Below are 21913 nucleotides of genomic sequence, written 5' to 3' on the forward strand. Positions count from 1 at the left end.
GTCTTAATAGTTCAGCTGGGGACTTTCTGAGGTTAGGGAGCAAGAACAGTGCCCCAATTAGCGCTGGCTGACGAGACTCTCGCTGAAGTTGGCCTGGTGATGACTAATTCTTGCACCCATTTTGCCCTCAGCTGCTGCTGCTGCTGCTTTTTTCTTTTTCTTTTTTGGCTTTTCGAGATAGGGTTTCTCTATGTTAGCCTTGGCTGTCCTGGACTAACTTTGTAGACCAGGCTGGCCTCGAACTCAGTGATCTGCCTGCCTCTCCTTCCTGAGTGCTCGGATTAAAGGCGTGCACCACCATGCCCTGCCTACATTTTTTCTAAGACTACTTTTTAAAAATAATTGATTCCTTTGTTATAACTGCAAATTGAAGCCTGCCAGTAAAGAAAGACTGGCTGAAAAAAAAAATTACCTTGCTTGCTTATACTTTGTTAATCTGTAACGAGTTGGAGCCAGGCGTGGTGGCGCATGCCTTTAATCCCAGCTCTCAGGAGGCAGAGGCAGCTGGATCGCTGTGAGTTCAAGGCCAGCCTAGTCTACAAAGTGAGTCCAGGACAGCCAAGGTTACACAGAGAAACCCTGTCTCGAAAAACCAAAAACCAAACAAAAAAACTCAAGTTGGATAGTTACAAATGTATGTGGGTTCTTGGGAATTTGTTTTTTTGCATTTGTTTGTTTTTCACACATAATAAGCAAAGCATTTGATCATGTGTGGGTGCTGGGGAACATGTTTTTTTCTATGTATATTCCTTGTAATGGGTCACTTATGTAGCCACATTGTGTTTTTAAAAAAGATTTATTTATTGCATGAGTGCTTTATCTGCAGAAGAGGGTATCAGATTACATTAGATGGTTGTGAGCCACCATGTGGTTGCTGGGAATTGAACTCAGGACCTCTGGAAGAGCAGGTGGCGCTCTTAACCACTGAGCCATCTCTCCAGCCCCACACTGTGTTTTGTTTTTTGTTTTTGAGACAGGGTTTCTCTGTGTAGCCTTGGCTGTCCTGGACTCGTTTTGTAGACCAGGCTGGCCTCGAACTCACAAAGAAGCACGTGCCTCTGCCACCCGAGTGCCGGGACTAAAGGCGTGTGCCACCACTGCCCAGCAGTCCCCTGCTCCTTACACAGCCCAGGCTGCCCTCTGCCTGCTGGGGTCATGGGTGCAGTTACCCAATGCCCCAGTCTTCTTGAGCTCTGTTTGCATAAAGCAGTTTAGTTAGAAATTTACAACTCTTAAGGCAGTGGTGGTGCACGCCTAAGGCAGAGACAGGCAGTTCGAGGCAAGCCTGATCTATACAGTGAGTTCCAGGACAGCCAGGCATACACAGAGGAACCCTGTGCCATAAACCCAAAAATAAACAGATAACATAAAAAATAAAAAGGAGGCGGGGCATGGTGGTTCACGCCTTTAATCTCAGCACGCAGGAGGCAGAGGCAGTTGGATCGCTGTGAATTTGAGGCCAGCCTGGTCTACAGAGCAAGTCCAGGACAGCCAAGGCTACACAGAGAAACCCTGTCTCGAAAAACTAACAAATAAATAAATAAATAAATAAATAAATAAATAAAATCAATAAATAAAAAGGAAATGGAAAAAAGAAGAAACTTTGAGCTGGTTTTTGGGCTTTTCTTTGTTCTTTTAATTAATTTTGTGTGTGTGTGTGTGTGCACCGTGTGTGAGTGTTTCCTGCAGAGGGTGTCTGTCCCTTGGGACTGGAGTCACCAACAGTTGTGAGCTGCCACGGGTTGCTGAGAACCTAACCTGGGTCCATTAACTGCTGAGCCACTTCTCTAGCCCCTTAAGAGTCATTTTATTGCACGCGCACACATGCACACCCCCACCCCAGCATCAGTTGTGGCTAACTCTGGTTCTGACTCGTGGGAAGGAGCCACATGGTGTGTCACACGAGCCAGATATTAACCCTGGAGCGCCTTCCTTTTGCAACAGCAACTGCTTTCTTTAATTTTCTACTCAGTATTGCTCCGCTCAGCACACGTGTGTACGCCGGAGGACAACTGCTAATTTTCCCCTTTATGTGGGTTCCAGGGACCAAACTCAGACCACACAGTGTGCAGCGCTACCCACTGAGTAATCTCAAGTCACATGGCAGACAGCCACAAAGAGTAGGAAGGAGCAAGGTAGCTTAAGGAGTCTCAAGATTTTATTTATTGCCAGTCAGAAGGACCTGTACTGCACCACGTGAGTAGTAAGGTCACAGGCTTGTGAGGAGCCAGGCCATGCTGGGTGAGGTCCTAACTGTTCCTTTGTGTCCCCAGACTCCAGCTAGGGCAGGTCCTTCCCAAGGAGGAGCAACACAGGACGACAAAGAGCCCCACAAACTTTCTAGGTGGGACCAGAACTGGCCAGTTTCTTGTCTGCTTGGGCTAATCACTCTGTCTGGGACGAGACTGTCCTGAGCACCCTACCACAGCAGCCCTGTGGACAGGTATGCCCAACGCTTCTGCCTTCTGGCTGCCTCTCCTGGACACTTAAGCTTGGGGCCCTCGCCGCCCTCCGGCCCACCTCAACAAGCTACCTTGCAAGAGCCATTATGGCTTACCCCCAAGCCAATGTATGCAAGTTGGCTGTCCCTGTGTGTCCATTAGGCCTTGCCTACTTTCCTCAGGGACCTTACAGGGCCCTCTTGGCCCACCTCTTCCATGCAACCTCCACTCCTCTGCTCACAGCAAGCGGTCAGCTGAGTGACTCAGGAAGCAGCCCTCTGCTCAGTTCCCTTCTGGAGAGGCGGGCACCGACGTCCAGCGGACTACAGTGGAAGACGCTGCTCTATCCCAGGCGGAGCTACAGGCTGAGCAACCTCAAGCTGAGCAACAGTGCCAGCCGCGCGTGCTGAAACACTCTGCTTTGACAAAGCCCCACCCCCACGCCCGTCAACTCAACCCTCACACGCAGGCCACTAGGAAGTCCCAGATGGTACTGGGACCTGAAGCGCAAGTCAGGGACTGGAAAGAGACAGAGGCCAGCGCTCACGTGCAGTTTAATTGTGGGAATGGGACAGCATCAAGAGCAGCATTGTACCAGGTTGGTGTAAAAATGACACAGTCCAGACATGGGTCTTTATACTGACAGCTGCAGCAAATTCAAAACCCAAGCAGCAACCTGAACCTTTTCTTGGAAAACAAGAGTCAGCGCCCGGTGCGGTCCGCAGGGTCAGGCTGGCCCTGCATCATGGGTGCAGCCGGGGTGCTGGGGACCAAGGCCATGGGCTACAGTGTCTGCTGGGGTCCTTGTTCCCCGGGAACCAGCCCTCTCCGTACCCTGCCCTGCAGGGAGCAGGGCCAGGACACAAAGGGGCTCCAGGCAGCGGCCCTATTGTGGGCCCAGAGACTTTCCCAGAGATCTTCCCCACACACAGCCTCTGCTGTTTTAAGGGTTCTGGAACCAGTCAACCCTGGGGGTCTTTCCCAGCAATACAATAAATATGAGAATTTAATGGAGAAACAACCAGCGTGGCAAGTGCCACACGGCAGAAAAGGCTCAGTTTGGTTCCTGCTGGCCTCCACTGACTCTTCACAGACCAGGGTGTCTCCAAGTCAGTGGCTCTGGGAACCCCACTAGGTGGCTGGGACACGTGTGATGGTTCTGTTTCTAGCAGCCACCAGGGGAGGGGGTGGTGCTGGGCCACTAGGGGCTGGGGGTCCCACCAGCAGGACCCTCCCTTGTCCCTGCATTCAGGGTATGGTGGGGATCGGAGCATCTCTGGTGGCGGGTGTGGAGTGTGGCTTCCTGGGCTAGCCCTCCCGTACACTCACTCGAGGCTCAGCCAGGGAGCTGTGGATGATGCTGATGATAGACTCTAGGCCACTGCCCTCCAGCAGCGTGCGGTGGTCACCCTCAATGATGTGCACAGACACCTTCCCGTCGCACACCTGCACACAGGCCAGTGTCCGTCTGTGGCCCCGGCACCCACCCCGCCCATGGCAGGTCCACCTGCCCACTCACCTGCCCACTCACCTGCGAGAGGTTGTAGTCGGCACCCAAGTCCTCGCCGTAGGTGCCACCTGTCTTGGCACGCATCAGCGTCACGTTGCCGTGGTACTTGGCCTTGGGTTTATACTGCTCGGCCGCGCGAAGCTTGTGGTAGAAGGACAGGGCAGCAAAGCTCAGCTCACGGCGGTCCAGGCTGTGGTGGCTTTTTGTGATGAGGTTCACGGCAGCAGCCACCCGGTCCTCCAGGCTCTTCAGTGGCAGCAAGGCCTCCAGCACCTAGAAGGGACGGCTCTGAGCACGGGGGGCGGGGCCAGTCTGCCAGGCCGCCAGTGCCTCCCTGGTCCTGCAGGTCCTGGGTGGTCCTTGCTTCCCCACCCACGCTGGGGAGTCTCCCGTCCCACCTTGTTATGTTCTGCATCGATGAACTGCTTTATGAAGAAACATATGGCCTCAGCCTCGGCCTCGGCCTCACAGCCTGGGGTCATCTTTGCCCGGTAGCTCTGTCGGGGAAGGAGAGACTGCTGCAGCCAGCACCCAAGTGACCAGGACCCCTCCCAGGAGAAGCACAGTCCGAGCCAGGCGCAGGCAGCAGGGCTCAGGACCAGTCGGCCCAGCTCTCACCTGGGTGTAGGCCAGTACATAGGTGTGTGAGCCGTCAAACAAGAAGAGGCTGTTGTGCGTGGGGGCTGGGCCCTGCTGGGCCTGCAGCTGGGAGCACATCTCGAAGGCGACACAGGCTCCGAAGGAGTACCCAGCGACCCTGTAGGGGCCTTCTGGCTGCACCTGCTTGATGCACTCAATGTAGTAGGCGGCCAGGTTTGGAATGCTGTCCAGAGGTGCAGCTGCAACGACAGCAGAGGGCTCAGCAGCTGGCGAGGGACCAAAGCCCAAGGAACCAAGCCCTGCTCGGTCTGACACGTGCACAATACCTTGGGTGCACTGCAGACCGTAGGTGGGCACGCTGAGCTTGGCAGCCAGGCTGTGGAACACAGTGGTGGAGCCTTCAATGGGGTGCACCAGGAACAGAGGCCGCTCAGAGCTCTGCACGGAGTTGAGGCGGGTCAGGGTCGGCCCCTCGGGGTTCACCAGCAGGATGCTCAGGTTCAGCTGCGCCTGCTTCAGGGACGTGTCATTCTTGGACTTGGGGGATGTCGACTCTGTAAGGACAGAGGGTATAGGGTATCCCGGACATGAGGCTCAGGCACACACGTGACGACGTGCACACAGATATGAAGGGCAGCTCCAAGAGCTCTTTGTAAAGAGGGCACTGCCGCTGCCTCCACTGCTGCACGCCCCGGCGGGGTACGGCAGGACCCCTCTCCCAGCCTGCTGCCTGCTACGCACCACTGGTTGAGCCAGCATTGGAGGACAGTTCTTGCAGCTTCCGCAGCGTGAGCTGCCGCACCTCACGCATGGGCAGCACCAGGTCATGTTCACGTTCCAGGATCTGGCGTACTTCCACACCCATGAGAGAGTCCAGGCCGAGGTCTGCCAGCGAGCTGTCCAGGTTAATACCTGACAGGTCTCTGATGCCTGTGAAAGGGGATGCCTGGTCATTATTTAGAAGGGCCGTGTGGACCACATATAGGCATGTAACCTCTCCAAATAACCATCACTACAGCCACAGCTCCCCAGCACCACCCCGCCACCAGCCCAGCACTCAGCCCACCTAACTCTGCCCTCTGCGCCTGTCAATGGGACGCCAAGGCTCAGAGTCACCTCGGCTAGGAAGGCCCTGAGGCGGGCTCACCTAGAATGTGTGCAATGGCCTTCACCAGATCCCTCTGGGCTTCACCGTCATGGGATACAGCTTTCTTCTCAGCCCGCACAAAGCTACTCAGGACCGCGTGGGGCTGATTCAGGAAGAGGTCCAGCACCTCCATGCAAGAGGCGATACGCTGCGGCAGTGTGCCGCCGATGACTGTGTCATTGGTACCCATCGCTTCCAGGACAATGCCCACGTCACCAATGGCACCCCACTGTATGGCTAGACCTGTGGGCAAGGCAGGGAGTATGTTAGGTGAGTGAGGCAGCAAGAGAGCAGCAGACAGGGGTGGACTGGGCAGAGGAGCCCACCTGGGAGGCCGTCGTGTCTGCGTTGCTCGCATATACGCTCCATGGCAGAGTTGGCGAAGCCATAGTTGGTTTGGCCGGCGTTACCGCGCCCACAGCTTACAGAGGAGAAGGCCACAAAGTAGTCCAGCTCGGGGCAGGCTTCCCGCGTCGCCCTGTGGGTGGGGACTTGTGTCACTCCCTGCTGCCTACCATGCCCATGCACAACCAGAGCAGGCCTCCCCAGCCCTCGGGTCCAGCAGGGACCAACACAGGCGGGCGCACATGGAAACCTAAGCGGAAGGACCGCCCACCTGTCAAGGTTCAGGGTACCACTGTATTTGGGCTTGTTGACATCCTGAAAGAGTTCTGGAGTCTGGTTCTCTAGCATGGCGTCTCTCAGAACCTGGGAGAAAGGGTTTTAGTGCTTGCTGCAGCTCCAGCCCAAGGAACAGCTGCCCTGGGGCTCAGGCTTGGAGGTACTCAGAGCCCAGGATGTCTTTCTCACCATGGCCAGGTTGAAGACACCTCCAACAGGCCCAAGCTTTGTGGCTTCAGCAATGAGTGCGCGGGCCCCGTCCAGGGAGCTGGCGTTGCTTGTTGACACCAGCACCTGTATCCCCTGGCGCCTCCACTCTCGAAGCTGCTTGGCCTGGTAGCCTGCGGGACACAGGGCCGTGGGGCTGCACCGGAGGAAGGGAAGTGGGCTACAGCCCTTCCCACAACACCTTCCAGCAGAGGGCAGCCTTCCTTACGGCTGTCCCAGGTGCCCCTACTTCCTTACCTGTGCGGACCCCGGACCGGGAAGTCAGCACAAGCTTCTGGGCCCCCCGAAGCATAAGCCACCGGGCCAGCTCCAGGCCAAAGCCACCTAGGCCACCAGTGATGATGTAACTCTTATGGGCCGGGCAGAAGGTCTTGGAGATGGCGGAGATCACGGTGGGCTGGGCCCCTGGCAACACAGCCTCTGGCTCCTCTGCCCGCACCTGCACGTAAGCGGCTGTGGCTCAGACGCAACCCAAGGACAGGAGGGAAAGGAGCATGTGGCACGCCTGATGACCTGAGCCTGAGCCCTGGGGCCCACGTGGTAGAGGGAATCAACCCCGACAAGTTGCCCTCTAAGCCCAACACAGGCGCCATGCATGCCACGCTAACAAGCCAGCCGGAGTGAGCACCCGAGGGCCTCACCTCACCTGGACAAGGACTTTGCCAATATGCTTCCCCTGAGCCATGTAGCGGAAGGCGTCTTCCACCTTGGCCTTGGGGAACACTGTGCACTTGAGGGGTTTCACAACCCCGTCGCGGATGCCAGCCTGCAGCAGCGCTGAGACCTCCCGCCAGCTGCTGCTGGCCTCCTCAAAAAGTGCGTCCAGCAGGATCCCATGGAAAGTGATGTTCTTCAGGAAGACAGCCATGCCTGAGCAGGAGATGGGAGTCACGTTCGCTGGTGGACATCTGTGCCCAACACTGGCCCCCACCCGCCCCAGGACCACAGCCATACCCAGTGGGTGGTTGTTAGAAAGATCAAATTTGCCGATCTCTAAGAAGCGGCCATGCTGAGCCAGGCACCGCACGCTGGCCTGTAGCTTCTCTTCTGCCAGGGAGTTGAGGACCAGGTCGACCCCTGTGGTGGCAAACAGGTTGTCCTGGTCATCCACACCTTTGTCCAGAGGCTGGGCTGACTGCGCGCCCACTCTCGGCAGTGGTCCAGGTGGGTACTTACCTTTGCCACCAGTGTGTCGTAACACATGCTGCTCAAATGACGTGTCTCGCGAGTTAGCAAAGCTGGTGTCATCGAGCTGAGGGAACCTGGCCTGGAGGTACGCTCGCTTCTCGGCAGAGCCTGTTGCGCGAGAGGACAGAGTGAGGTTGGGCCACCGAGCTCACGAAGGTCTGAGGGCCTGGGAGGGGCTGGGTGGCAGCGGTGGGGGACGGGGGGAGGCTTACCCACAGTGGTGAAGACTCGGCAGCCCAGACTCAGGGCAATGGAGATGGCTGCCTGGCCCACACCACCTGAGCCTGAGTGGATGAGCACGGTCTCCCCAGGCTGAATCCGCCCACGCACTACGAGGGAGTAGTAGGCAGTGGTGTAGACGACGGGCACAGACGCTGCCTCCTCCAGGGTCCTGAGGGAACAGCACAGGGTCAACTCCATCTGGTCACCAACTAAGATCATATTACGCCCCCGACTGTAGCCCAGCCTGCTCACCAGCTGGAGGGTACATCCCAGAGGAAGTCTGGTGACAACAGGACTGAGGTGGCCAGGCCTTCTGCAGGCACCAGCCCCATTACGCGCCGGCCACACCTGTCGCGGCCTGAGAATTCCATGCCGAGCATGCAGTCCCGGCTGGCCCATTTACCTGTGGGCAGACAGAGGAGAGGCTCCTGTCTGCACTGAGGGTTGTCAGGGTGCAGGGTCCGAGTGTAGGCCCTGGTGCTGGGGAACCCTCTCCTCCCCAGGAGCTGGCGTCAGGACTTCCTTCTCACCCCACCCTGAGTGGCACCTGGAATGGCGTCTGGGGACAGCTTGCCCGTGGCCAACATGATGTCCCGGAAGTTGAGCGAGGCGTAGTAGACCGTGCAGAGCTGCGCCCCTGCTTTGGCGGGCTGCGCGTGTTTGAGGGGCGAGCAGACCCAGCGGATGGAGGCAAGGTCGCCTCGGGTAAGCACATTTACAAAGGCGTGTGCCGTCTGCTCCTCGGGCTTGTCTGAGGGTGAAAGGAAGCAAGGATGCCACAGGGCTACCCGGCCAGGCTCCTCGTCCCCGACTCCCTCCTTGGCCAGGCAGGTACAGGGCAGCGATGGGCTTACCCGGCTCTAACAGGAAGTGACGGAATGCGCCCCAGGCGCCGTCGCGGTACACGTTCATCACCAGGTCACTCTCCAGCACACTCTGTAGCTCTGAGGAGCCAGGGTCCAACTTGGGGACATGAGATGTGCTGCTGAGGTTGGACAGCAGGATACACCTGTGGGGACAGAGGTGGTAAGGATACCAAGGGTGGAGGGGAGGGAGGGAGGGAGGGAGGGAGGAACAGCATCACTCAGGGCATCTCCTACCGAATCCGGTGTCCACCAGGCTCTTTGCGGAGGCAGTTCACCAAGCCCACCACACCCGAGATGGGGCAATCCATGGCTGTTAGCCACACAGGCTGGGAGGAAGATGTGGCCAGAGTGCTCTGCAGAGCAAAGAAAGGTCAGCCTCCAGGAGGGTCACGTGCCAGGGCAAGGAAGGTGCCCAGCCCCAGGCCCTGACCTTCAGAGAGTCCACCCACTGGAAGCTGGTGTCCTCCACAGGCAGGAAGACAGGGCTGTCCTGCAGGGTGGCTCTGCGGCGGCACAGGAAGAGCGCAGTCCCGTAGAACGACTTTTTAAGGCCCACCAGACGCAGTGCCTTTTGTGAGAACAGGCTCTCCCACTCTTCCTATGTATATGGAGTCTTGTAAGTGCTGAGCTGGCTGAGCCACACCCAGCCCTCTCCTGCCCTGGGGCACTAGCTGCAGTACCTGGCTTAGGAGGCTCAGCCCAGGCTGCACCTCAGAGGGGAGGCAGGCCAAGGTCCCCCCAAGGACATGACCTTTGAGCACTGTGTGCATTAACAGGAAACCACCTTCCTTGAGGGCGGCTGCCATGTTGCCCAGGGCCAAGGCCGGATCCTCCAGAGTGGCCACTGAACAGTTGCACACCAGAAGGTCAAGTGCACCCAGGTTGTTGGGAGCAGGATCGGAAGGGTTCCACTGTGCCTGGGCAACGTCGTGCTGCTGCAGCTTGGCCTGGACATCCTGCAGGGACTGGGGGAGGCGGTCGGTGGCGGTATACTCCAGCTGTAGCATAGGCTGGGTGCTGAGCAGGGCCGGGATACGCGTGTACAAGTGACCTTCTCCGGCCAGCACCTGGGGTAGGGGGCGCATCTTAGTTCTGTTGCCTCTAGGAAACAGCAAAGCCTCGGAGGCTGGGCCTGCACCCCGCTGCTCAGTCCTGTGGCAGTGGCAGCCAGGAGCACACCCCCCCCCAGTTGCTCTACTCCACTCTCCTCTGGAGTCTGTCTACAATGTCCCAGCTTGCATGGAGCCCAAGGCCCCCCAGGATTCTCCCCAGAAGTCTTCTGGGTGGCGAGGGGTGAAATTCTCCCATGATCATTCACAGTGGACCAGAGCACCACAGTGACCTGCTACACCCTGGCTGCCTGCTTTGCCCTGGACCCATGCACAGGGCCTGCCCACCTCTCCAGCACCCACCTCCACCACCTTCATCTTGAGACCAGTCAGGTTCTCCAGGGCCATGTCTACGCAGGCCTTGAGTGCCTGGGAGTTGAGGAGGCCACTGATCAGAGGGTCTTCCGGCAGTAGGAGCCTTTCTTGAGCCAGGGCCTCGCCCAACTCCAGCTGCAGGGTCCCGTTGAGCTGCAGCTGGCAAGCAGCTGCCAGCAGCTGAGGTAGCGCATGCTGTGGGGGCTCCTCCAGCCCAGGCACTGCCGTCTTCAGCCCCTGCTGGGGGGCCTTGCTCTGCAGAGCCTGTGCCAGACCTGGGAGCGGGAGAAGGCCTATGTTCTCCAAGGCTTCCAGCCACCTATCTACCCGGCTGGCCCGCAGGATAAGCCAACAGCTGGAGAGACAGCAACCGGAGGAAGGGACGCAGTGCAAAGCTGCGCCCAGCTGAGGTGCGAGCCCACCGAGGGAAGGCTCCCCTCTCACCAACCCCAAGGTCCACACAGTCCCACAGAGAAGGGGCTCCCTCACCCTTGCACAGCTGCAGCTCTCTCTGCAGGGTGGCATTCTCAGACAGGCACCCGGCCTCCACGTGGGGTGTGAAGACGAATTTCTCCAAGGTGGGAACAAGCTGTTCCTGCTGCCGCCGTGGGGCCGCTGTGGTGTGTAGTCTGGAGATGCGGACACCGCCAGACACCGTGCTGCCCAGACAGGAGCTAGTTTTCACATCCGCCACTATAGAGACACACTGGTTAGTGTAGGTAATGCCCAGCCCAGGACTCAGGTGCGTAACGCGAGGGCCAGAGCTACCTTGGGTCTCCCCCTCCAGCGTGTACACCCTCTGCAGGTGGGTCGCAGGGTCGATGTGGATGGCAGTCACACGGGTAGGTAGCCGCAGACTCTGCTGGCTGGCACCCAGAATGGACACCTGTAGCATTGTGTCCAGGAAGGTCACCCAGTTGTCTTTCCAGAGCAGCTTGCCCTGCTCACCTGCAGCAGAGGGGCTGGTCAGCACACAGGCCCACCTGCTCCAGAGCCCCCCCAGCAGGAGGTGCCCCTGGTAGTCACGCTCCCTGACTCTGGGGTGCCAACACCCACCTTCAAGGCTGGCCTCATAGATGCCCTGGAACTGAGGGCCGTAATCATAGCCACGCAGCCGCAGCTCCTTGTACACTTCTGTCTGGGTCAAGCAGGAGACAGGTGTGGACTCGGGGGGGCTCAGGTCTTCCGGGTGGTCAAAGAACTTGGAGTTAGGGTCTTCCCACTGGGACACTTTCCCTGTAGGAGACAGGGCAACCGGAGGGCCTGAGCCTGGGGAAGGCTAGGAGGAGCTGGGCCAGCCCCACAGGCCCAGCCAGGTCACACTCACCACTCACGATCAGGTTGCCGTTCTCAGACACTTCAAAGGCATGGGAGGCCTCTAGCAGCCGCACCTCCAGAGACACAGTTCCTGCGGGGAAAGGGGGTGGGGGTATCAGATCAAAGTCATGACAACTTCAGCAGCTCCCACGAAAGGCGCCTCGTACCTGTCTTGGGCAGTATGGTGGCCTGATGAAGTGTCACGTCCTCAAACACCACAGGAGTCTCTTCTAAGGACAGGCTCAAGCTGCGAGCCAGCGTCTTCCACACCAGACACAGGTAGCCAGTGGCAGGGAAGATGACGCGGCCATCAATGCAGTGGTCTACCAGGTAGTGGTCAGGTGACTCGGGACCGGCATCTGTGAGGGACGAAGGCCTCAGCACTGGCCCACTGGCCTGGGGAGGAGCCCGCCGCCGCCGCCACCGCCGCCGCCGCCGCCACCACCACCACCACCACCACCACCACCACGAGGCCTGGCTCACCGATACTGTAGACTGTAGCAGACGAGGAGCTGGAGCCATTGGGGAAGTCTTCAGCAGCTGGGACATCCCAAGTCTGACTGTGGTCCCACTTGATGTGAGGGGAGATGAGAGGAGTTCCCCGGGGGACCGGGAACGCCATAGGTGGGAACAGGCCATTAGGGTTGACATCGACGCTGGTGAAAAGGGAGAGTGAGTAACACACCTGGCCCTAAGATCTGAAACACCTTTTGCCCCATTTTTGTCTTAAGTCCTCAAGACTGAGGGACAGAAGTGAGCTGGGCCAACAGCAGCCCTGTCATGGGGGGAGGTGTGGGCCCCATGGCAGCAGCGGAAAAGCGGAGACCTACCCTGTGAGGTGCACCTTGCCGAGGTTGGTGAGGAAGAACTCCAGGTTATCTTTATGGTCCCTCTTCATCAGAGGGACGATGGTGCAGGTGGATTTCACACCTCGCTTCAGGACAGCCTAGCAAGGCAGAGAGGGGCCAGGCTCTGACCTTGTCCGTGCCGCCCTCACCCTCTCCCTCTCCAGTGACCCAGGTGGCCCGGGGTGCTCACCTGCAACAGTGCGTGGGGTGCAATCTCCAGCACCACGGCGTGCTCAGGGATGTGCCACAGTGCCTCCTGGAAGAGCACAGGGCTCACCAGGTTGTTGACGTTGTATTCGGCAGAAGACGTTTGGGCCAGGCTGCTCTGCCACTGGGCCTCAGGGATGGAGGTGCTGAGCCAGCGAGCTGAGCGAGGCCTTGGCTCCCGGATCACCTGCACACAGGAGCTTGGTTAGCAAGTGAAGTCAAGTCCCCGTGCCCGTAGGTCCAGCTGTGGCCAGCCACTCACCTTCTTGAGAGCCTGCAGCAGCGTGGGGGCGATGCCTTCCATGAAATACGAGTGGAAGGCCAGGCCGCCGGTCCGCACTTCCTTGGCAAACACACCTTCCTGCTTCAGCTGAGCCACAAACTCGCTCACTGTAGCCTGCAGGCATTAAGGCCAGTGTCAGAGGGGCCTGCACTGGCTCTCCCTGGTCAGGTAGAGTCCACCCAGCTTAGGTCTCACCCTGAGGGCCTGGGACAAGTGTAGCTCACCAGCTGGGCCCTTTAGGACTTGGTAGACACAGACTGAGGAGGCCTTGCCTCCCAGGTAGGGCCAGAGCAAAATGCAGGGGACAGAAGTCCTGCTATGGTTGCAGGGCGCACCTGAGGTCCAGAGATGGTCACAGTGTCCTCAGAGTTGTGGCAGGCAGGCACCACACCAGCCGGACAGCGTTCCTTACACTCCTCCCAGGACAAACCTGCAGGCAGAGCGGCAGGCCTCAGAACTGGCTGCAGCCCAGCCTAGCCTCCCAGACCAGGGAGGATTCTGCCATGAGCACCACCTGGGCCCACGGTGCTGGTGAGTTGTCAAGAGATGGCATAGTGACTGCCTCAGCACTTGGCCTTCCCAGGGCACGTTCAACCCCCACCCGGCACGTCTAATCTCAAGAGGAGGTGACAAGTTAGAATAGGAGCCAGGTGTCACCTCAGAAATGACACCTGAGGGGCATGAGGGGTAAACAGTGGAGGAGCTGGGCAGTGAACACTCAGGGTGAGTAGGTAGCTCTCCTCAGCCCCTTGACCCTCATCTCACGCGTATAGTGTTTTCATACCTTACACAGGCCCGTGGGCTCAGCACAACTGAAGCCTCCTATAAAGACAATCTGGGCAGAGTGACCTCTCCCCTTGAAGCCAAGACAGTTGGTTCTTTTGAAGGACCCAGGTCAGAAACCCCTTCCAGGAAGATCCCGGTGCCTAATGAGGTTGGAGACCCTGGGAGGGTACCTACCCACAGCTGCCATGGATCCAGGTGGGAGGTGGGCCTCCTTGATGCACTGGCCTCTCCAGTAGGCTGCAAGCACAGCCTCTCTCTGGGAGAGACAGCCATCCGCATAGCCACAGGCAACCTCTCCCAAGGAGTGCCCAATGATGCCGTCCGGTTTCAGCCCCACAGCAGTCAGCAGGTCTATGAGGGCGATCTGGGGAGTGGGGACATAGGCCATGTCACACAGGCCCTGGATCACTAGCCTGACAAGCCCGAACGGAAGGCCCAGCACACCAAGCCTCTCTCAGGGACCTCTGTGTCAAGACTGTTGCAAAGCCCTACCCTTCCCTAATGTCATGCCCAGTGTGAAGCTCTGCCCACTGAAGGGCACGTGTTGGCACCCACAGTGGACAGAGCCAGCACTGTGTGACTGTTGAGTATGGCTTCTTGCTTCTGAGGAAGGCAAGACCTCGACACAAGAGTGTACCACGATCCCAGCACCATGCACGTGACATACCTGTATGGCAGTGAGGCTCACAAAGGCATTCACGATGTCGTCAAAGGTATTCTCATCCGTGCTGAGCAGAAGGTCTGAGACTTTCACTCCCAATGGCTTCACAACCTCATCAGAGCGCAGGATAGACTCACGGAAGCTGTCCAGGCGCATGAGGCTCAGCCCCATCCCACGCCACTGTGTGCCCATTCCTGTCCCAGAAAGCTTATCAGGGCCACAGCATGGCCACCTACCAGCCTCACCCTCAAGAACAGGGGACCCCCCCCCGCCCCACCTCCCCCTCTGATGAGGGCCAGTCAGGGAGCACAGGGGTGGGGGAGGCTCACCGGAGCAGATGAACCAGACTGGACGCTTGCTGGCAGACACTTGCTGCACTTCCTGCACAGCTCCCTCAACCCCGAGTACGGCGTAGCCCCTGTAGGGCATGGCAGCTGTCGGGGCCACTGCGATGTTGTTGAGCATGTTCACGAAGGCCAAGTCCTGGCTGTGCTGGCGGCCCTGCTCCAGCAGGCCCTGCACTGCCTCCATGGTGCGCCCACTGGCCTGCAGCACACGGGGCAGTGCGGCATGTGGGGCAGGCGCATGGGCCTGCTGCGTGTTGGGTTGGAGGATGATGTGAACGTTGGCACCTCCAAAGCCAAAAGAGTTGATGCCCACGTTGCCACCGTGAACAGGCAGGGGTTTGTCTACCACCTGCAGGCGCCCATCAAGAAGTGCTGGGATTTCAGGGTTGGGGTTGTGGAAATGCAGGTTGGGGGCCCAAACCCCATGTTCCAGGGATAGCAGCACCTGTAGCGAAAATGCACGATTAGTGGACAGTTGACCCAGCCAGGTGTGAACACTACCACCACAGGCCCGTGTTCTGTGTGTTCTGGGCACAAAGACTCAAGTCTCCTCTGGTCTTGTGTCCTCACCTGGGGGGGGGGGGGGTGGTCCCCAAGTTGAGGGTCTGTATACCTGAACACAAACCCCCAAGCCAGGCCCAGCCCCAGAAGCCCAAACAACCACACAAGTCTGCCAACATAGAAACAAGCTGAAAGTCCCTACAAATGGACAGGCAGGTGTGCAGGGTCACCCAGCAGGAATGGGCACACCAGAGCTGATGCTGATGCTGGCTCACTCCCCAACCCCGTGACCCCCGTGATGACTCGCCCCCGAAGGAGGCATTTTACTGGACCTGGCTGCCTGGACATTTCCTCAGAACTGTCCCATCCTTTCCGTAGCCAAGTGTTCCTTTTGGCCAGAAGCTACACAACTCAGCACACTGACCACAGGATGTGCCATGAGGGTAGCCCCATTCTTCCTGCATTTGAGCCATGGCACAGCCAAAGGGTTAGTTAGTAGGCAGGCAGGAGCTCCGAGGTCGGCAAATGGTGGGCACAGCATGCAGCTAGCCATGTGGCAGGGACCCTGTTCAGGGAGCACAACCTGCTCACCTTGGCCAGGGCTGCCAGCCCAGAGGCAGGCTCAGGGTGTCCCATGTTGGATTTGGTGGATCCAATTAACAGAGGGCTCTGGCGGGAGGCACACAGGGCTCGCACAATGCTGTTCAGTTCCTGGGGGTCACCCACCTGCAGGGGACAGAGTAAGTTAAGGGTGCAACCAGGTGACACCCTATTGAGGGTAGAGGAAAGCCCCAGGAAGGGCTTTCACCTTGGTGCCTGTGCCGTGGGCTTCAATATACTCAAGGGACTCCGGGGCCAGGCCGGCTGGCCGATACAGCGAGTGGATGAGCTGCTCCTGAGCTTCTCCAGAGGGGAACGTCACACCTGAGGTAGAGGGCGTGCGGTATTAAGCCCTACACACTCCACATCCCCGATTCTTACGACCCACGCTCTTTCCCCACGTGCCCACCTTGCTCCTTGCAGCCATCTGTGTTGGTGCCAGCATTCAGTACAGTGGCATAGACGCGCCGGGCCAGGGACTTCTTGGTCAGCAGAACTACCACAACGGCCTCGGAGCGACAGTACCCATTGCCTAGGGCAGACCGACACCTCAGCCAGGTGCTCTGGTGGCCGCACACACTGGGCACAGGCTGCAGAGCCCAAGGGCCCTACCCAGGCCAGTCTTACCCGCGTCGTCGAAGGACTTGCAGGTGCCATCAGGGCTGAGCATGCCCAGCTTCATGAACTGCACTGAGGTGTTGGGCTTCAGCAGCACATTGATGCCGCCCACAAGGGCAGCGGGGCACTCCCCGCTGCGGATGGCCTGGTAGGCGTTCTGCAGTGCCAGCAGGCTGGAGGAGCAGGCTGTGTCCAGGGCAATGCTGGGTCCTGGGGGCACGGGCACAGGCATAAAGCAGGTGCTGGTGCCTCAGGACAGATCCTAAACCCCCCACAGGGGAAGGGAAGGGCCTGAGCAACCCCTTTAGGCTTCCCCGGGACCGAGGATGTCCAGTCCAAAGGGCTGCCTAGGTGGGTGCGCACACATAGTTGGGCCCATGCCCACGGCTGGGAGAAAAACCCACCTTTGAAGTCAAAGAAGAAGGAGAGCCGGTTGGCCATCATGGCTCGCTGGCAGCCCACCATGCTATAGCCTAGAAGTGTCTCGGGGTCTCTGCTCAGGGCCTCTGATGCCTCGGATCCACTCACGCCCACCCAGACACCAGTGCTTGTTCCTCGGAGTGAAGCCGGGTTGATGCCTGCCAGGGTAGCAACAGCCACATGGGTTTGGGCGGGACGGGCACCATTAGAGGGCATAGTGGCCCTCAGAGGTCTGGGTCACGCAGCAGCCATGGAGGCCACAGGAAGCACAGAGGACAGCATTGTCCAAAGGCAACTCCCTTGGCCTCTGGTGTCACTGCTGGGTCTCAAGAGCCTGCTGGCCAATGAGTCCTCTAGTGCCAAGGGCAGCTTGGCTTGGGACAGGCTGAGATAAGGAGATACAGGACACAAAGGCCAAGTGTCCAAGCTGAGAAAGCAGAGGGCAGTGGGTAACCCCCAGGGAGCTATGCCCAGTCTTTAACAGAGCCTGGGCAGACAGGCCCAAGGTGCTGGTGGCGGCGACCTGAATTTTCACCTCTGAGGCTCCCAAAGTCCTGTGATCCCTGGCCTTAACCCGACCCCGGGGTGGCCTTACATTATCAAGTATCAGGCCAGTTAGCATCCGCCAACCTGAAGCTCACCCGGCCCCCACCAGCCTACGCTGGCTGCCCAGTGTGGGGCCTTCTATCCCCGGGGACACTTCAATGTCCCAAGTAGCAGGATCCATAAGAGACTGCCAGTGGACAGGGTTGCTGCCAAAGCTTGAGGCTGAGCCTCCGCAGGCAGAGCTACCTACTGTAAGCCCCACCCTTAGCCCAAGACCAGCCAGACATCAGGGAGTGAGGAAACTGGGGTAACAGGGCGCGCCTGGGACACTGCTAGTGTGCAGTTGTGAAACCATGGCCTGCTCAGGGCCCCCGCCTCCAGAACCAATGGCCCTACATCGGGGTTGGGGACACAGCCAGAGAGGCCTGTGCCATGCCTTTCTCTGACCTCAAAGCCTAAGAGATATCATTGCTTGTCTTGTTTACAGTGCTGGGGATGACACCCAGGTTCCTGTGCACACCAGACAAGTGCTCTCCCCAGCCCCCAGTGCAGCATGTTCAAGAAGAGCAGTGACACTCCAGTGACCCACCTCCGTCCACAATGGCCTCATAGCTGACTTCCAAGAGCAGCCGGAGCTGGGGATCCATTGTGTGTGCCTGCTTGGGGTGGACCCCAAAGAAGGAGGCGTCGAACTTGGACAGGTCCTTCAGCTTTCCAGACCGCTTGGGCAGACCATAGAGCCCTGTGGAACATCATAGCCCCTGAAGCCAGGGAAGGCTCCCAGAAAGAACTGGCTGGTGGCCTCACTGCTAAAGAGGGGTCCCAAAACATCCACCCGTGTGTGGTGACCCAAAGTGGAAGCTCCTGGAGGTGAGGCTGGTGGCCACCCCCTGCTGACCCCAGCCTGGCCGGGAGACCCTCTGCCTGATAAGAGGCTGGCCAGGCCGGCCTCACACTGCTGACTCACTCTTGCCCATCAGGTAGAGCTGCTCGTTGGAGCCCGTTGGGTGTGAGAGTCAAGCCAGCAGCATTCTAAGTGCCATGTGCCAGCTGGGGGCATAGGCTGCAGGCAGGACATCAGTCGCCTTTGGTGTCCTCCGTTCGGGACCCAAGCAAGCCACCTGTCCTTTACATCAGGCCCTGTGTTCGGAACTGCCTCAGCCCTGAGGGGACACTCACCAGCCTTCCACCGCCTGTCATCGTCTGTGACCATGTCCACACCGTTAATGAGGTTGTCCCAGAACTCCTGCAGGTTCTCTGACTCGGGCAACTTGCCCGACATGCCGGCTATCACCACCTCCTCCATGGCTCTTCTCTGTGGGGAAGGTAGCACAGTGGGCCACACACAAGGGTCGGTCCCAGCCACAGCCGCCCTGAATCCACAGGTAGCTAGTGCCTGCCCTGACTTTCTAAGAGAAAAGTGCTCAGAAAACCCCTAGGGGGAAACTACCGGGGTAAGTCACTGGGCGGGCTGGGTGCTAGGTCTCTCTCTGCACTGATAGCTATTTCTGAGGTTTTGTTCCCTCTCAGGGTACCGGCACTCGACCAGGCCTGACCCTTCCATGCCTTTCCAGAGTGTGTGCCTCCATCCCGTGGTGGGGGTGGAGAGCCATAGCTGCTCAGGCTTGGTAAGGACTCAGAGGGAACAGGCCCGACTACTACCGGGTGCCCCGGCCTGGCGGGGCCAAAGGACCCCTCCAGCAAGATCCGCTGGGTGCGGAGCAGGGGCAGGAAGAAGCCTCTCGCCTCTTGGCTGAACACCTTGTGACCCGGCCGAGGCAACACAAGGGCCTTGCTAGGTCCTCGGGTCCCTAAGGCACTTGCCCGGGACAGTGCAGGCTTTACAGGCAGCCGTAGTGCAGCGTAGAGGCTTCCGCACCACCTTGCGGGGCGAGGCCTGGATGGGTTGATGACTTCCGCTGAGGCCCCAGGGGCCTCGTGCGCACCCAGACCCGCATCTGGCCTCTCCAAGCTGGCGGGTACCACCGCGGCCTCCCGCGCCCTGCCAAAGGCCCCCAGCGCGAGCGGAGGCCCCGGCCCCATCCACGCGGCGCCCGGCCTCCTGCACCCGGCTGGCGCGGCGCCCACGTGACAGCGGCCCGCCGCGCTGGCTCTCCGCACACCCCTCCCGCGCCCCTCTCGGCCGGACCGCGGCGCGCAGCCGGGTGGTTGGCCGTCGGAGGGGCGCGGCGGCGCTTTTGTGAGCGCAGGGGTCCTGAGGATCGGCGCCCGCATGTCCTCCCGCCCGAGCCGCGGCAACCCGACACCGGGCTGCCGCCCCGGACCCCGGCCCACAGCGGCGTACCTGACTGGGCTCTGGAGGCAGACGAGAAGCGCGGAGCGCGGCAGGCGAACTGGATGGGACACCGCTGCCGTCTCTCTGGCTCCCTCTAGGCCGCGCCGGCGCTATTTAAACCGCGGCCATCCCCGCGCGGCCACGCCACATGGGCTGACAGCTTGGCTGCGCCGCCCAGGCCAATGAGCGTCGGGGCTGCGCCCCGGGACCCGGCGCGCCGCCGCCGGTGGGGTGATGCCCGCGCGCGCCGCCCCCAGCCGGGACCCTGAGCGGGCGCGCGCATCCCCCGCCCGCTTCCGTCCCCGCCCCCAGCCTCGCGCAGGCCACGCGGGTTCCATCCCGACGCCCTCGTTTCTGTGCCCCCCCCAAGCCCCCGCGGCCGGGGCCAGGTGTGCGCTGTGCGCGCGCAGTGTGGAACGGGAGTGCTTGGTCACATTGGGGACTGCACTGAGGAGGACACCGGGCCACGCGGGGGACAGGCCCACGTCGCCGCGACTCCACGCCATGATCGTAGCGCGCGCGGAGCCGAGGGGCGTGGCCAGCTCCACATCGAGACCAATTGGGCACCGAGGCCATTCGTGACGGCCCAATGGCGGCGCGCGGGTGGGCGTTGCTAGGCAATAGGGTGATGGGCCGGCAACAGCGGCACGGAGCTTCGCGGGGCCCGCGCAAGCGCGGTCGTTGACCCTGGCGGAGGGCGCCTCCGGCGGGGTTACTACCGGTCATCGTGGCCCGGCTTTCTCGGACACCCACCCTCTCTGTGGCCTTCTTGGAGACCGGGGTGCAGGCAGGGACGGGAGCAGTGGGCCGGATCGGGAACGCAAGAGTGCGTGCGGCGGTCTCGGAGTCCGCGCGGTGTCCAGGCGCGGCCATCTGGCGAGCGGGATACCTCCCCTCCCCCGCATGGTGGGAACAAAGGAGCTGCTGCGCGCCTCCTGAGATGCTAGCTTCCGGGACCCTCTTCCTTCCTCCCTTTAAATTCCTCTTTGGAAAGGGTTATCGAATTTGGGGACGGGAGATGACAAAACCCACCGACCAAAAAGAGACAGGCTGCTCAGGGCCTCCTGAGTGCCCAGAGAGGTTGCTTTCTTCCCTGCTGCCCTTCCACTTAAGGCCCAGGCCACTAAAGCGACACCTTATGGGGCGATGGCCTTGTTGGGGGTGGGGGGTTGTGGTGAGGTGTCAGTGGTCCTAGACTGCCTCTCTATAGCTTAGCGCCTCAAAAAGCCTAGATGCAAAAGGGTGCCAGAGCCTCAGCCTTGGGTGTTAACCCTGACTTCTAGCTTCTCCAACTTGGCTGTCCACTCGGGTTCCTTCTGAAAGGTGCCTGAGCCCTGCCTCTGTAGCTGTCAGGGCCTCAGGGTAGCAGCGGGCTTGCAGGCAGAGTCTGGGCCTGTCCACAGAGAAGGACACCCCGGTCAGAGCAGGACATCTCTGCTCATCTTTTCACCAATGGAAGTTGCAAAGCTACTTGTCAGACACAGCCCATGCTGGTTGGAAGCACAGTGTTCCTAGGTGGGCTGTTGGGAAGCTGTCCCATGGCTCCTGGCATAAGCACCTGGAGAGAAGCCTCCCTGCAAACACACAGCACGAGTGGGCTGCAGAGACTCTCAACCGGCATCCAAGGCCACATTACTCAGTGTGGCTTTTCCTGTGACGTTTGTCTGGCCCACACCCGTGAGCCAGTCAGCCAGGAATCACAGTATGTTACACAGGTGCAAAATGAAGGTGCAGGAGTCACGATTAAGGGGGACACAGCAGCGTCCAGCCCCTCAGCCAGGCCACGGCTATCTTTACATTCTGCCGTGGGCAGGGCTCGTGAGCTTTTCGGAAGAGCGTGAGGGGTGTTCTGTGGTACCTGAGGCTGAGGGGGCTTCCCCTGGCCAGGCTCTTGCTCCTGGGAGGACCTCTCACACAGTGTTCTTTGTAGGTGGCCACTTAGTCTCCTCACCAGGTTGTAGAGGACACGGGGTCAGTGACATGGTCAGTAGGGGCCAGCCCAGGCTCTAGCATGCTTGTTGACACTGCGTCCCCATGTAGGACAAGACAGACAACTCTGCCGGCAAAGCAAATGGAGGATGTTTTAATGGCTTGGTAGCATCAGAAAGGCCATCATTTGGGAGTCTGCCCTGTGCTCACAGCCCACCTGTATGCCATGTGTACCCTCGTTCCCAATGTGTACAAGCACAGGCCCTAAGCACCAAGGTGGATGGACTGCGGGGGGCGGGAGGGGCGG

General features: G+C 59.6%; 1 protein-coding gene across 1 annotated transcript; it reads right to left on the reverse strand.

Moving 5' to 3' along the window:
* Window positions 1-2979: 2979 nt before the first annotated feature.
* On the reverse strand, window positions 2980-19849 carry Fasn (fatty acid synthase). The gene is made up of 43 exons (XM_051159248.1): window positions 19687-19849; window positions 18561-18696; window positions 17971-18123; window positions 16820-16993; window positions 16425-16625; window positions 16207-16329; window positions 16006-16121; window positions 15789-15923; window positions 14679-15141; window positions 14356-14543; window positions 13863-14052; window positions 13238-13332; window positions 12882-13016; window positions 12603-12806; window positions 12395-12510; window positions 12048-12220; window positions 11732-11923; window positions 11575-11655; window positions 11304-11483; window positions 11016-11195; window positions 10737-10940; window positions 10236-10522; window positions 9504-9890; window positions 9254-9421; window positions 9058-9176; window positions 8812-8966; window positions 8505-8708; window positions 8210-8360; window positions 7948-8126; window positions 7724-7843; window positions 7502-7624; window positions 7194-7417; window positions 6785-6986; window positions 6509-6660; window positions 6315-6406; window positions 6025-6176; window positions 5699-5941; window positions 5293-5481; window positions 4878-5105; window positions 4570-4790; window positions 4350-4448; window positions 3973-4224; window positions 2980-3887 (listed from the first exon to the last, which is right to left on the reverse strand). Exons 2-43 carry the CDS (start codon window positions 18685-18687, stop codon window positions 3750-3752), a joined length of 7515 nt encoding a protein of 2504 aa, XP_051015205.1. The 5' UTR covers window positions 18688-18696; window positions 19687-19849; the 3' UTR covers window positions 2980-3749.
* Window positions 19850-21913: the final 2064 nt, after the last annotated feature.

This window comes from Acomys russatus, chromosome 16, assembly GCF_903995435.1.
Source record: "Acomys russatus chromosome 16, mAcoRus1.1, whole genome shotgun sequence".
In the NCBI taxonomy this organism is placed as follows: Eukaryota; Metazoa; Chordata; class Mammalia; order Rodentia; family Muridae; genus Acomys; species Acomys russatus.

Excerpts from the sequence above, each read along its gene's own strand:
- Fasn (XM_051159248.1), bottom strand. The coding sequence starts at position 18,687 with ATGGAGGAGGTGGTGATAGCCGGCATGTCGGGCAAGTTGCCCGAGTCA. Across the intron at positions 18,124-18,560 it reads TGACAGGCGGTGGAAGGCTG|GGCTCTATGGTCTGCCCAAG; the intron begins GTGAGTGTCCCC and ends GATGTTCCACAG. Across the intron at positions 9,177-9,253 it reads AGTGGGTGGACTCTCTGAAG|AGCACTCTGGCCACATCTTC; the intron begins GTCAGGGCCTGG and ends TTTGCTCTGCAG.